Here is a 15,808-nt window from a genome sequence, read left to right as displayed (position 1 = left end):
AGGAAACTTTATTTGAACTTCATAGAGTTCACTTTTGGTTATAATTCTGGTTTACGTGTTTACTGTGTGATATGTTTCCTTCATATGGGATAATGTTTTTTTAAATTTTATTTTGCATAGATAAGAGTATGATATATAATTTAAATACGCCTGCTACTGAATACAAAGAAAACATACAATCTGTTTTCATTTGTGTGTATTTTTAAGTAGAGAGGTGTGTATTTTTATAATTTGATTGCATGTGCAATGTATTTGTTTTAATTTTTTTTCTTAAAGTTGTGTGTAGGATTCCCTATTTTAAATGTATAATATGTATGTATATTCTTCTAGAACATCCTTTGTGACCCCTAAGGCACACGCCCTTGTGCGTCAAAACACAGACCGTGTCGGGTCCCTTGAATATTCAAATAAAGTTTTTTTATCAACATCTCCCGAGTTGACTTAGTCTGTGGTCATCCTCTACTCCCTTTGTACTGTGGTTCAGCCAAGGGAAGCCTTGCATCACCAATTTGCTTCATTTCTTTGAAGGAATGAATAAACATTTGATAAAGGTGAGCCAGTTGATGTAGTGTATCTAGATTTTCAGAAAGCTTTTGATAAAGTTCCTCATGACAGACTTTTGAGAAAATTAGAGTCATGGGATAGGAAGCAATGTTCTGGTGTGGATTAGGAATTGGTTACTGGACAGAAAACAGAGGGTAGGGTTAAATGGTCATTTCTCTCAATGAAGGAGGATGAACAGTGGAGTGCCACAGGGATCAGTGCTATTTAACATATTTATGAATGATATGGAAATCGGAACGAGTGAAGTGATTAAATATGCAGATGACATAAAACTATTGAACATGTGCAGACTATGAAATATTGCAGGAAGACCTTAAATTGGAAAACTGGGCACCTAAATTACAGATTAAATTTAATGTGGACAAATGCACATTGGAAAGAATAATCCGAATCACAGTTACCTGATGCTAAGGTCCACCTTGAGGGCAGCACTAAAGCTAATACATTGAAATTTTCTGTTCAGTGTGTGGAGGCGGCAAAAAAAACAAACAAACAGGATGCTAGGAATTATTAGGAAAGGGATGGTGAATAAGACTGAAAATACTACAATGCTTCTGTATCGCTCCATGGTGCGATCTCACCGTGAGGACTATGTTCAGTTCTGTTCACCATATCTCAAAAAAGATACAGCAGAATTAGAAAAGATTCAAAGAAAAGCGACCAAAATGATAAAAGTGATGGAACTCCTCTCATATGGGGAAAGGCTAAAAAGGTTAGGGGCACTTCAACTTGGAAAAGAGACAGATAAAGGGAGATATAATTCAGGTCTACAAAATCCTGAGGTGTAGAACGAGTAAAAGATTTTTTACTGATTCCAAAAGTACAAAGACACTCAAGGAAGTTACATGGAAATACTTTTAAAACAAATAGGAAGAAATATTTTTTCACTCAATGAATAGTTAAGCTCAGGAACGTTTTGCCGGAGGATGTGTTAACAGCGGTTAGCGTATCTGGATTTTAAAAAGGTTTTGGACAAGTTTCTGGAGGAAATCTGCAATTGAGACAGACATGGGGAAGCAACTGCTTGCCCTGGGATTTGTAGCATGGAATGTTGCCACGATTTGGGTTTCTGCCAGGTACTTGTGACCTGGCTTGGCCACTGTTGGAAACAGGATACCAGACTAGATGGACCATTGGTCTGACCTAGTATGTTCTATTACTTCTAGGTTTGCTGGCTGGCTCCATGCCCCAGTGCTGCCGCCCCTCTTCTTTAGTCCCAGAAGGCTGTTCTTCAGGGTGCTGCAACCAATTGACTTCCAAGCTTGTGTAGGTCAGCCTGCACTGTTACCACTGCAACTCCTTCTCCTCCACCCTGACCTTCTCCAGCTGCTGACTAGGGCAACACCCTGGGGAGGCTGAAAGTAATCCTGCAGAAAGGACCAGCACACCAGGTAATGCAATAATCTCTTGCACCGAGGATGTGTCTCCAGGACCTACTGCCCAGGTGGGAAGGGTTAAGACAGCTGTTGTAGTGGATGATTCGATTATTAGGCATGTAGATAGCTGGGTGGCTGGTGGACACGAGGATCGCCTAGTGACTTGCCTGCCTGGTGCAAAGGTGGAGGACCTCACGCGTCACCTAGATAGGCTTTTACATAGTGCTGGGGAAGAGCCGGCTGTCTTGGTACATGTGGGTACCAATGAAATAGGAAAATGTGGGAGAGAGGTTCTGGAAGCCAAATTTAGGATCTTAGGTAGAAAGCTCATGCAGAGGGCCCAAGAGACAGGCAGAACTCCGGAGTCTCAATGTGTGAATGAGACAATGGTGCAGGGAGGAGGGTTTTACATTTGTTAGGAACTGGGCAGCATTCTGGGGAAGGGGGAGCCTATTCCGAAACGATGGGCTCCACCTTAACCAGGATGGGACCAGGCTGCTGGCATCAGCATTTAAAAAGGATAGAGCAGCTTTTAAACTAGAGACTGGGAGAAGGCCGACAGTTGCTCAAAAGCGCATGGTTTAGAATAAGGTATTTTTTAAAGATATCACCAAAACAGGGAAGATAGGGTATCCTGATAGTGAGGTTGCAAAAGAGACTGTAGTAGATCAGGTGTCCTTAAATAAAAATCAGACAAAAGACTGCAATTTTATACAGTCAAGTACTGAGCATGATGTAAATAGGAACAACAAACATAGTAGGAAATGTCTATATGCAAATACCAGAAGGCTAAGAAATAAGATGGGAGAGTTAGAATATATTGCAGAAAATGAAAAATTAGATATAATAGGAATCTCTGAGACCTGGTGGAAAGAAAATAACCAGTGGGACACTGTCATACCGGGGTACAAATTATATCATAGTGATAGGGTGGATCGAATTGGTGGAGGGGTAGCATTGTATGTTAAGGAAGGCCTTGAATCAAATAGATTGAAAATTCTACAGGAAACAAAACACATCTTGGAATCCCTGTGGATTGAAATTCCATGTGTAAAGGAGAAAAGGATAGTGATAGGAGTGTACTACCGTCCACCTGGCCAAGATGAACAGATGGATATAGAAATGTTATTGGAAATTAGGGAGGCTAACAAACTGGGCAAACTGGGCATTTTCCTTCAGAAAATGGAAGAAGGAACGGACTGAAAATAATAACAGCATAAGGAATGTCAAGTCAAATGCAAAGTGCTGATAAGGAAAGCAACGAGGGACTTTGAAAAAAAGATTGCATTGGAGGCAACAACACATAGCAAGAATTTCTTTTAGGTATATTAAAAGCAAGAAGCCGGCAAAAGAATCGGTTGGACCGCTAGATGACCGAGGGGTAAAAGGGGCGATCAAGGAAGACAAAGCTATAGTGGAGAGATTAAATGACTTCTTTGCTTTGGTCTTCACCGAGGAAGATTTGGGAGCGATACTGGTGCCAGAAATGGTATTCGAAGCTGATGAGTGGGAGAAACTGAATGAAATCTCTAAAAACCTAGAGGATGTAATGGGACAATTTGACAATTTGAAGATTACATCCCAGAGTACTCATAGAATTGAAAATGAACTGGCGGAACTATTGTTAGTAATATGTACATTATCTTTAAAATTGAGTGTGGTATCGGAAGATTGGAGGGTAACCCATGTAACGCCGATATTTTAAAAAGGTTCCAGGGGGGATCCGGGAAATTATAGGCTGGTGAGCCCGACGTCGGTGCCAGGCAAAATGGTAGAGAGTATTATAAAAACAAAATTACAGAGCAAATTCAAAAGCATGGATTAATGAGACAAAGCCAGCATGGATTTAGTGAAGGGAAATCTTGCCTCACCAATCTATTACATTTCTTTGAAGGGGTGAACAAACATGTGGATAAAGGCGAGCCGGTTGATATTGTGTATCTGGATTTTCAAAAGGCATTTGACAAGGTACCTCATGAAAGACTCCAGAGAAAATTGGAGAGACATGGGATAGGAGGTAGTGTCCTATTGTGGATTAAAAACTGGTTAAGGATAGAAAGAGAGTAGGGTTAAATGGTCAGTATTCTCAACAGAGAAGGGTAGATAGTGGGGTTCCCCAGGGGTCTGTGCTGGGACTGCTGCTTTTTAACATATTTATAAACTAGTAAAAAAGGCCCGTTTCTGAGAAATGAAACGGGCGCTAGCAAGGTTTTCCTCAGAGTGTGTATGCTTGAGTGTGTGTGAGATTGACTGTGTGAGAGAGAGGGCCCATCACTCCCTCCTCCCTCCCAGTTCCAGGGTCTCCCTTTCCCCTCCCTGTGCACCCCAGCTGACCTTGTTAATCACCCAGGGTAACCACTCCAGGTGCCACAGAAAACAACTGTGGCAGGAGTTAATTGCTTTACTTGCAACTCTTTTCCTTTGTGTACTTGCTAAACCGGATATCTATGCCACCTCAAGTTTACGGCTGGAGACTTCAATTAGAACGTTGGAGATGCCTTTTATATTTAGAGATGATTTAGAGATGGGAGTAACTGGTGAGGTAATTAAATCTGCTGATGACACAAAGTTATTCAAAGTCGTTAAATCGCGAGAGGATTGTGAGAAATTACAAGAGGACCTTACGAGACTGGGAGAGTGGGCATCTAAATGGCAGATGACGTTTAACATGAGCAAGTGCAAAGTGATGCATGTGGGAAAGAGGAACCCTAACTATAGCTACGTAATGCAAGGTTCCACGTTAGGAGTCAAGACCAAGAAAGGGATCTTGGTGTCGTTGCTGATGATACGTTAAAATGCTCTGCTCAACTGAGAGAGCCACGCTCCCAGTTTCTTTTGTGTTTGAACAAGATCTCAATGCTGTTTTAAGGCTTTACTTTAAAAACTCAAATGTTTTCTTTGGAGGAGAAAAAATTTGGATTTATCCAGATGTTACTAAATTAACTCAAGAACGGCGAAAAATGTTTCTGGCTATGAAACAGGAAACATTGAAATTAGGGGGAACTTTTTTTCTTGCTTACCCATGTAAATGTTTGGTCCGATTTAGAGAGACGAAATACACTTTTTATTCCCCAGAGCAATTAAAAGCTTTTCTAGATTTAAAAAAGTTAAAATAATGTTGGAAATGGTAATATAGGTTAGGTAATCACACGTAGCCTTTATGTCTATATTTTCTATTACTTACGAATAATCTCCTATGATCCAGCCACGCCTCCTAATTAATGGTGGTCTAAGAAAGTTGACTTTATTTTGATATAAGATGTTTCTTCTATTTGCTTTGGCTTCTAACTGTGTTTCTGAATGACAAGTGTACGGCTTGTAAAAAGTTTTGTAAAATTATTATTATAAATAAATAAATAATAATAAAAAAAGCTCTACTCAGTGTGCTGAGAAAGCAAATAGAATGTTAGGTATTATTAGGAAAGGAATGGAAAACAAAAGTGAGGATGTTATAATGCCTTTGTATCAGTCCATGGTGTGACCGCACTTCAAATATTGTGTTCAATTCTGGTCACCACATCTCAAAAAAGATATAGTGGAATTAGAAAAGGTACAGAGAAGGGCGATGAAAAAGATAAAGGGGATGGGACGACATCCCTATGAGGAAAGGCTGAAGCGTCTAGGGCTCCTCAGCTTGGAGAAAAGACAACTGAGGGGAGATATGATAGAGGTCTATAAAATAATGAGTGTAGTGGAACGGGTAGACATGAATCGTTTGTTTACTATTTCCAAAAATACTAGGACTAGGGGGCATGTGATGAAGCTATAAAGTAGTAAATTTAATACAAATCAGAGAAATTATTTCTTCACTCAACGTGTAATTAAACACTGGAATTCAATGCCAGACAATGTAGTAAAGGCGGTTAGCTTAGTGGGGTTTAAAACAAGGTCTGGATGGCTTCCTAAAGGAAAAGTACATAGACCATTATTAAATTGATTTGGAAAAATCCACTGCTGATTTCTGGTATAAGAATCATAATTTGAATTGAGCTTTTCTGGGATCTTGCGAGGTATTTGTGACCTGGATTAGCCACTGTTGGAAACAGCATACTGGGCTTGATGGACCCTTGGTCTGTCCCAGTGTGGCAATGCTTATGTACTTATTGTTGATTTAAATCTTGAACTGACAATGAATGTTGGGCAGACTGGACGGACCATTTAGGTCTTTATCTGCTGTCACTTACTATGTTACTATGTAAGTACGTAATGGTGAGTATCATAAGAGTCTGCTGCATGACTTATATTTCACCAGTGTCACTATGGTCATATTAGCCCTCTCCTCAAGTCACTTTATTGGCTCCCTATCCGTTTCCACATACAATTCAATCTCCTCTTACTGGCTTACAAGTACATTCACTCTGCAGCTCCTCAGTACCTCTCCACTCACATCTCTTCCTACACTCCTCCCCGGGAACTCCGTTCGTTGGGTAAATCTCTCTTATACCTTCCCCTTCACTGCCAACTCCAGGCTCTGTTCCTTTTATCTTGCTGCACCATATGGAACAGACTTCCTGAAGTAGTATGTCAAGCTCCAGCTCTGGCCATCTTCAAACCCAGGCTAAAAGCCCACCTTTCTGAGGTTGCTTTTAATTCCTATTCAGTTGTTCAGTACCCGTATCTGTTTTATCACTCCCACCTTCAGTAATTCCCTTATTTGTCCTGTTTGTCCGTTTTGATTAGATTGTAAGCTTTGTCAAGCAGGAACTGTCCTCTATATGTTTCAGCGTACAGCACTGTGTACATCTAGTAGCACTACAAAATAAATAGCAGTAGTAGTAATAATAATAAGAGTCACCACCGAAGGAGCTCATTGTGGACAATACATTGAAATTCTCCATTCAGTGGCAGCAATAGCCAAAAATCGCAAATAGAAATTAAGAACAATTTTCTAATCTTATGGTTTTAGGGAACTTTAACATTCATGTTAATGTTTCTTCAGATGCAAGAGTGTTGTTTCTTAGGCTTTTAAACAAACTCGACCTTGTTCACATGTTTCGGCTCCTACACATGTGCAGGAAATTATTTAGATATGGTATTGACACACACATACACACATCACCCACGGTTCTTTGTCTTTTTCTATATACCAGTTTCCTGGTCCAAATCATTTCTTTATGTGTTTTAAGGATCTTCTCACCCAGGTACCATCAGGGTCCTATTCTTCAGGCATTTGCATAAAATTGACATCTCATCCTGCTCTCCACTTTTACTTCATTTTCTCCTGATTTCATCTCCCTTCCACTGGAAGAGCAAGCCTCTGTTGGGATTCTACTCCTTCAACGGTTTAAATGACCAGCCCCATTCATTCATACTCTGGTTCTCATAGTAAGAACAACAGATGGTATCATGATGGGCTTCGCCTTCTCAAACCTCAGTTAAGAGGAGCAGAACATCTCTGGCATAAATGTAAGTCTTTTTCTATTTGGAGAATTTTTAAAGAGCAAAGAAAAGCCTATTATTCACGTATTATGTCATTTCTTCAATCCATCTAAGTCCCTATTTTCAATTCTTAGAGAGGAAACAGAACCTTCCTCTTTACAAATTTCTACGGCTTGTCTGAACACCCGAGGTTCTAGTATAGTACTTCCTTACAAAGACAGACGATCTGTGTTCCACATTTCCTCTTATAAGTTGTCTCAGATATAAATTTATCTGGTGCTTTGTAGCCACCCAAGGGCTTTCAACTTACCATCGCTTACTATGCTATCTAAAGTTTTATCACATTATAGTTTATACTATGAGTTTATCTTGTTGAGCAAACTGGATGGACCATATAGGTCTTATCTGCCGTCATCTACTATGTTCTCCTCTCTGAGATTAAACAACCTGTGCCTTGGATCCCATTCCTTCACAAGGATACAAATTTCCACTCATGGTCTTCTTTTATTAGTTCTTTCAATGTTACTGCTAGTCCCAGTATTGCTCAACTGCCCTCATCATGGAACTTGGCTCTAGTAAAACCTATCTTGAAAAAAATCCACTTTAGACCCCACAGTTCCAGGTCATTATTGTCTAGTATCTCAGCTATGCTTTATATCTTATTCAACTTAATGATAACGCCCGCTGGCCAAACTACTATCAAATCAAAACCTTAACCCATACATATACGCAGATGACGTAACAATCTACATCCCATTCAACAAGATCTAAACGAAATCTCTAACAAAATCAACCAAAGTCTACACATCATGCACTCATGGGCGGATGCATTTCAGTTGAAAACTCAACGCCGAAAAAAACCCAATGTCTAGTACTCACATCTCAACACAACATGAAGAAATTTATCACCATTAACACACCAAAACTGAACCTCCCAATCTCGGACACCCTAAAAATTCTTGGAGTTACTATTGATCGACACCTAACACTCGAGTGTCACGCGAAAAACACAACCAAAAAAATGTACCACTCAATGTGGAAATTAAAAAGAGTAAGACCTTACTTCCCAAGGACCGTCTTTCGCATCTTGGTACAATCAATGGCTCTCAGTCATCTTGACTACTGCAATGCACTCTACGCTGGCTGCAAGGAGTACATAATCAAGAAACTTCAAACAGCCCAGAACACTGCAGCTAGACTCATATTCGGTAAAACAAAATATGAAAGCGCCAAACCCCTACGAGAAAAGCTACATTGGCTCCCACTCAAAGAACGCATTATGTTCAAAATATGTACTCTAGTTCACAAATCATCCACGGTGACGCTCCAGCCTACATGACAGATCTGATAGACCTACCACCAAGGAATGCCAAAAAATCATCCCGCACATTCCTTAACCTTCACTTCCCTAATTGCAAAGGTCTAAAATACAAACTAATTCATGCGTCAACCTTTTCCTATCTGAGCACACAATTTTGGAATGAACTGCCACACAACTTAAAAACGACCTATGAACTGATTACCTTCCGCAAACTATTTAAGACCCACCTCTTCGAAAGAACATACCACACAGATTAATACATGTGAACCCTCCTTATGAAACTAGAACTGTCCTACTCTAAGACTTGCTAAGACGTTATCTTGTGTTATTATTACCACCCTTACCATAAGATCCTTTTGCTATACTAAATGTATTTTCTCACATTTCCACAACTCATGTTGAATTGTAAGCCACATTGAGCCTGCAAAAAGGTGGGATAATGTGGGATACAAATGCAATAAATATAAATAATATAAATATATAATACCTAAGCTTGTAAAAAAGATAGTGGTTAACAAATTATCTAATTATCACATTTTCCATCCCAGATAGTCAGAGTTTAGGAGGGGGATTTTAGTACAGAAACCACAATTACAGTATCGTGTGAGGTTCATGCAAATTTGGATGTTGGGAAACTTGTTCTTGTAATCTCATTAGATCTAAGTGCCAATTTTGACTTTGTTGACCAATCTCTCCTGCTACAACGATTACATGAAGATGGTATCTGTGGGCAGGTTTTTGAATGGTTCAAATCATTCTTAACTGGTAGATCTTTCAAATTTGATTGTTCAGGTCAATATTCTCAATTTCAATATGTTACCTGTGGAGTTCCATAGGACTCAATTTTATCTCCATCTTTTGAAGTCCCTTTGCTTTACTTAAACAGGAATGTGGAATAAGCCGTCTTATTTCTGTGAAAGCAATATTTTACTTATTTTCCAACCTCTCCCAGTTCTACAGATCTGAAGTCACTTCGTGTATGCTTGAGGAAAGTGGGCTGCTTGGCTAAATGAACATAGACTAGTTTTAATACTTCAAAAGACTACAGGTTGTTGACTCACAGGTCATATGAGGCCTCCTTCCTCTCCTTTAATACTTTGGGACTCTCTTATACAGCCAATGAATTCTTTCAAATACTTGGGGATTATTTTTGATTCAATGTTATCTTTTAGGGACCAAACATCTTCAGTAGTGCAGATAGGGTTTTCAGTACTTAGACATCTTCGTACTATTCGTTTGTTTGATTTTAAAACATTACACTCAGTCGTGATTGCTCTCATTTTTTTCACAATTAGATTATTGAAACGTGGTTTATGCAGGGGCCCCTCAATATCGAATCAAACACTTACAACTTTTACAAACCCCGCAGTTAGATTTCTTTGTAATGCAAAAAAATATACCACCCCTATTCTTATAAAACTGCACTGGCTTTTGGTTCAGTTCCGTTGTCAATTTAAGATACTTACCCATCATGCTCTCTATGAAGGTACTCCTTATCTGTCCAGTCTGATTTCTCCTATTGTTTCCAGTTATTCTTTATATTCTGCTCATGAACAATGTTCATCTCTTCCTCCACCATTGCAGGCACATTTGGAATCAACATGCCACTCAGTTTTTTTCTTTGTAGCTCCCCTATCATGGGATGCTTTACCTACAATTCTTTGTAAAGAGCTATCCCTGAAAAAATTTTAAACCTTACTGCAAATATACTTTTACCATAGCTTTTAGTTCTCAATCTTAGTAAGGAGGTTTTCATAAGCCACTAGGTTTGATTTTATATGTTTTTAGTGAGATTTCTTTGTGTGAGTGTATTCTTTCTTATCAATATTGATGGAGTTTTGGGAGTTCTTTTTTCATTATTTTATTTGTTGTACCATGTACTGTCACCGCCTTCACCTGTATTTTCAGAAAAGGTGGTATAGCAAGTTTAAATAAACAAACATTCTGTGTAGTTCTGGTTATCCCATCTCATGGTAGAACTAACTAAAGTGATAAATGGGATGGAACAGTGCCTCTATGAAGAGAGGCTAACAGGTTAGGACTCTTCAGCTTGGAAAAGAGATGATTGAAAGGATAAGATAGAAGTTAATAAAATGATGATTGGTTGGTACGGAACGGGTAAATAGGGAATGATTAATGGTATTAAGACTAGGGGATACTTCATGCAAGTAAATAAATTTAAAACAAATTGAAAAATACATTTTCATTCAATGCACAATTAACCTGTTCAATGTGTTGATGAAAGATATAGTTATAAAGGGGTTAAGCAAGTTCCTTTAATAAAAGTTCATAAGCCATCTTTAGCCATGTAGGCTTAGGAAAGCCATCACTTACCTGTGGAAGTGACCAATATGGAATATCTACTCTTTGGGACAGTCCATTGGTGTGACATACAGGCCTCCCTCACAATCAGAAGAAATGGACAGAGATTTAATTGAAGACATTCACAAGATAGCTATGAAAGGTGAAGTACTACTGATAGGTGATTTTAATATGCCTGATGTTGATTGGGGTGTCCCTGCTGTGGGGTCATCTAGAAGCAAGGGGACCTTGGATTCTCTACAGGAAGAATTATTCCAGCAGTTGGTAATCGAACCTATGCAGAACAAAGCTATTCTGGACCTGGTGCTTACAAACAAGGAGAGCGTTTCTCATGCTAAGGTAGGTGGGCAATCATTTGGCATCTAGTGATCACCAGATGGTGTGGTTCAATATTAAAACACAAGAACAGATGACTTATTCAAGAATGAAGGTTCTAAACTTCTAAACTAACTTTGCCAAGATGGTGGAATATCTCAAGGAAGAGTTACTTGGATGGGCACAGCTGAAGGAAGTAGAACAGCAGTGGGCAAACTGAAAGGAACTCTTTTAAAGGCAACAAACCTTTATGTTAGAAAAGTATGTAAGAGAGGAAAAGATGGCCACTTTGAGAAAAAAAAAGGTTAGCCTTCATAAGTTATAAGATGACGCACAAAGAGGAAGGCAGGCAAAAATATCTAGAAAAGCTAAGAGAAGCTGGAAAAGCTGTTAGGAAAGCAAAGATATAAATGGAAGAAAAGATAGCCAGTACAGTAAAACTGTGGGACAAGACACTTTTTAAATATGTAAGTGACTAGCCGTTATGCCCGTTAAAACGGGCGAAATTTCCAGCTACCCTCCTCGCGAGGTCGCCGCTACCGTCCCCCCCCCCCCCCCCGGAGTCGCTGCCGCCCCCCCTCCACCCGGGCCGGGCACTCTGTTCGCCACCGAACTTAGGGCGCCGAATCCACAGCAGGCAGATCAGCTGAGCTCCCGTCGGCCTTCCTTCTCTGCCTGTGTCCCGCCCTCGGGCCGGGTGGAGTGGGGGGGGGACGGCGGCGACTCTGGGTGGGGGGAGCGGTAGCGGCGACCTCAGGGGGGGAACGGTAGCGACCTCGGCGGTTCCCTCCCTCCCCTTCGCGCAGTTTCCCTCTCTGTCCCACCCCCGTCATTACGTATTGACACGGGGGCGGGTCAGAGAGGGAAAGTCTCTACTGCGCATTTGCGGGTGAGTACGGTCACTCGCAATTTATATGTTTGATAGGAGGAAGTGCCAAAATGACATAGTGAGGCTCAAGGGTGAAGGGAAGGAATATGTAGAAGCTGATAAGGATAAAGCTGAACTGCTTAACAATTATTTCTGTTCTGTGTTCACAGATGAAAGTCCGGGGATAGGACCGTAGAAAAAAAATGCTAATGGGATGGATGTGCAGTAGACCAGGACCAATTCTTAGAAGACTGTTCGTGAGAAGCTAGCGTAACTAAAACTAGACAAAGTGATGGGATATATCCGAGGTTGCTCAAAGAGCTCAGAGAAGTTTTGACGGCTCCAATGTCTGACCTCTTCAATGCTTCCTTACAGTCTGCAGTGGTCCCAGAGGACTGGAGAAGGGTGGATATGGTTCCTCTGCACAAGAGTGGTAGTAAGGAGGTGGTTGGGAATTCAGACCCGTTAGTCTGACCTCGGTGGTGAGTAAACTAAAATGCTTCTAAAGCGGAGGATTGTGAGGTTTCTAGAATCGAATGGACTGCAGGACCCAAGACGGAATGATTTCACTAGAGTCCGGTCTTGTCAGACAAATCTGATTGATTTTTTTTAACTGGGTAACCAAACGGTTGAATATGGGAGGGGTGCTAGATGTGGTGTACTTGGATTTTAGAAAAGCCTTTGACATAGTTCCGCACAGGCAACTGATAAACTGAGAGCGCCCTCAAGTGACTGGGTTAAAAACTGGTTAATTAGAAGGAGACAGAGGGTAGTGGTAAATGGAGTTTGCTCTGAGAAAAAGGATGTTATCAATGGTGTACTGCAGGGATCAGTCCTTGGGCCAGTTCTTTTCAACATCTTTGTGAGTGATACTGCAGAAGGACAGTCTGGTAAGGTTTCTCTCTTTGCAGATGACACCAAACCTTGTAATAGGGTAGACACCCCAGAGGGCGTGGATAGCATGCAAAGGAATCTGGCGAAGCTTAAAGAATGGTCCGGCAATTGGCAACTCAGATTTAATGCTAAACAAATAGAGGGTCATACACTTAGGTTGCAACAATCCAAGGGTCAGGTATAGTATAGGGGGTGAAGTACTTCTGTGTATTAAAGAAGAGCGTGACTTGGGGGTGATTGTGTCTGATGATCTCAAGGCGGCCAAACAAGTAGAAAAGGCGATGGTCAAAGCCAGAAGGATGCTCGGATGCATAGGGAAAGGAATCGCCAGCAGGAAAAAAAAAAAAAAAAAAAAAAAAAGAGATGACAGTGCCCTTTATAAGTCTCTGGTGAGGTCCCATTTAGAATGCTGTGTTCAATTCTGGAGACCACACCTATGAAAAGATATAAAACAGGATGCAGTCGGTCCAGAGGATGCTACAAAATTGGTCAGTGGTTTCTTTCATGAAGCGTATTGGGAAGGCTCTCAATATGTATACTTTAGAAGAAAGGTGGGAGAGGGGGGATTATTCTTGTTAATTCTTCTAAATTATTCTCATTAATTGCATTGTACTTTCACGGGCTTTGAATATATATCTAACATAATGTAATCTGAACTTTTCATTAGTTTAATGTTTTATGTGAGCGACGTTGAACTTGCTTTGGATAATGTGGGATACAAATGTCAAATAAAGATAAAATAAAATATAATAGAGACATTAAATACCTCTATGGCATTAATGTACAGGAGGTGAGTCTCTTTCAAATGAAGGAAAACTCTGGAATGAGAGGGCATAGGATAAAGTTAAAAGGTTATAGGCTCAGAAGTAATCTAAGGAAATACTTTTTCACGGAAAGGGTGGTGGACACGTGGAATTGCCTTCTGGTGGAGGTGGTGGAGACAAGGACTGTGTCTGAATTTAAGAAAGCGTGGGATCTCTTAGGAAAAGGAGGAGATAATGGTTGCTGTGCATGTGCAGACTGAATGGACCCATTTGGCACTTATCTGCTATCATGTTTCTATGTTTCTAGCATGCTGAGTTTGAAAGACCTTTCGTAAGACCCAGTATGGCACATTTATACATTTGGTGCCAGGCACAGTAATGTAACCCACTTATAAAAAGTAGCTGAACCTACTTGTCTTCAGAGAATGGATTACCTAGAGCAATCTGGTTAAGATTAAATCTGCCTCTTACCCTCTTGTGCAAAGGCCAAAACCCTTCTAGATACAAGTTAGAACATATGGCCAAATACATGTCATAAGTGGTGAGTACAAATGATATGTTAGTTTATTGGTCTTACGTCTGAAGATCTCTTGGAGTTACTAGACAACTTGATCTCCTCCATTTGGCTGAGAGCTTCTGCTTGCCTTTGTAATTTATGTTCCCCTAGAAGGAAGGCCCTTGGAACCCTGCAGATTAGAAAAAAGAAAAAAAAAATCAGTACCAACCTTCAAGACCTCATGCTCATGATAGAGCATCTCAGTAGGGAAACCTGCTGCTAGTGCTGTGTGACCAAGCCAACTTCTCAGTTGATGCACAAGAGACCAGGTTTAGGCACATCACATGATCAGGGTAAATGCCCTGGACACCAAACATGGGAAGAGAGAGGACAACACACTGCCCTTCTGAATCAGGCTGTGATGTTTGTCTGCAAACACACTGACCTGAAAAGGAATGGGGCATTCTTGCTCTTTAAGCCATTTTGTGTACAGACTTCCTTGTGCATGTCTGATGAAATTGGAATTCAGATAGCACACATCACTAGTGGCTCTTGCAGGCAATGAAATGGCATTAAGTTCTATATAATCAACCCCTTGAAAATAAATCCAGAGATGTCCTGAGGTTCTGTCTGAGACAGGCGAAACTACCACCATCACCACCTCAAATTACCCGTACTCACAAAACCAGGCATTTCCTATCTATCAATTTAGTAGACTGATCTGAAGCTAGAATCAAAAGTACTGATAAAATTCACACTCTTTCACAGGATTCACTAAACCCCACTTTCACAGGAAAAATCAAAATTATGGGCAGAATTCAGGCTTGCTATTTGTTGACCCATTTTACTTCCTACTACTATAAAAAGTTACTATAGTGTCATCTGACAATACACATTAAATCCAAGGAAGTGATGTACAGCAATAAAGGACACCTTTTTATGCCACTCACTTTCTTTAAATTGCAAGGGTTCTCCTTTCTAGTGATGTATAATAGGAGACATCAAGAGGGAGGGAAAACAGACTGATAAAAATATTCAGCTCAGAAGCAAAGCCACGTCACCACAGTGGCTACCTGTCTGATTCGCTAAACCAGGACACTGATAAGTACAGGCGCAGTGGAACACCTTTTTGGTTGGGAGCCAAACAAACCAATCTCTAGCCCCATCCCTAGACTCTACAGTTGATGAAGCTAGGCTGAGCAAAATATTGGTAGGGTCATGGTTCCAGTGACCCACACCATTCTGCTGCTTATGACTATTAAGGAGTTGGGGACAGGAAGAGGCCTAAAAGTAGAATTAAGGGTTACTTCTGATCCTGGAAGTGAAGAGAAGGATTCAGTGGACAAACTCAGGAGCTAAGACAAGGAGGACCAGGGTCCTATGGGGAAGACGCTTCTGCTATCTGCCTCTCTGTTGTCTCTAGAAGCTGCAAGCTTTTTTGTTTTGTGCAAGAGGGAGTGTGGATTCCCTGTTACACAGAAGAACTCCAGATAAAAGTGGAGTTTCCAT

At 40.5% G+C, this 15,808-nt stretch overlaps 1 protein-coding gene across 2 annotated transcripts in view; it reads right to left on the bottom strand.

Moving 5' to 3' along the window:
- LOC115480055 (WD repeat-containing protein 62-like) overlaps positions 1 to 15,808 on the bottom strand; it is a 250,748-nt gene that overhangs the window by 11,018 nt on the left and 223,922 nt on the right. For both annotated transcript variants that reach the window (XM_030218472.1, XM_030218473.1), the window contains exon 27: positions 14,381 to 14,489. In XM_030218472.1, the coding sequence (XP_030074332.1) occupies positions 14,381 to 14,489 (109 nt within the window). The remainder of the gene's footprint in view (positions 1 to 14,380; positions 14,490 to 15,808) is intronic.

The sequence above is a fragment of the Microcaecilia unicolor genome, chromosome 11 (assembly GCF_901765095.1).
Source record: "Microcaecilia unicolor chromosome 11, aMicUni1.1, whole genome shotgun sequence".
In the NCBI taxonomy this organism is placed as follows: Eukaryota; Metazoa; Chordata; class Amphibia; order Gymnophiona; family Siphonopidae; genus Microcaecilia; species Microcaecilia unicolor.
This window is presented reverse-complemented; position numbering and strand designations above follow the sequence as displayed.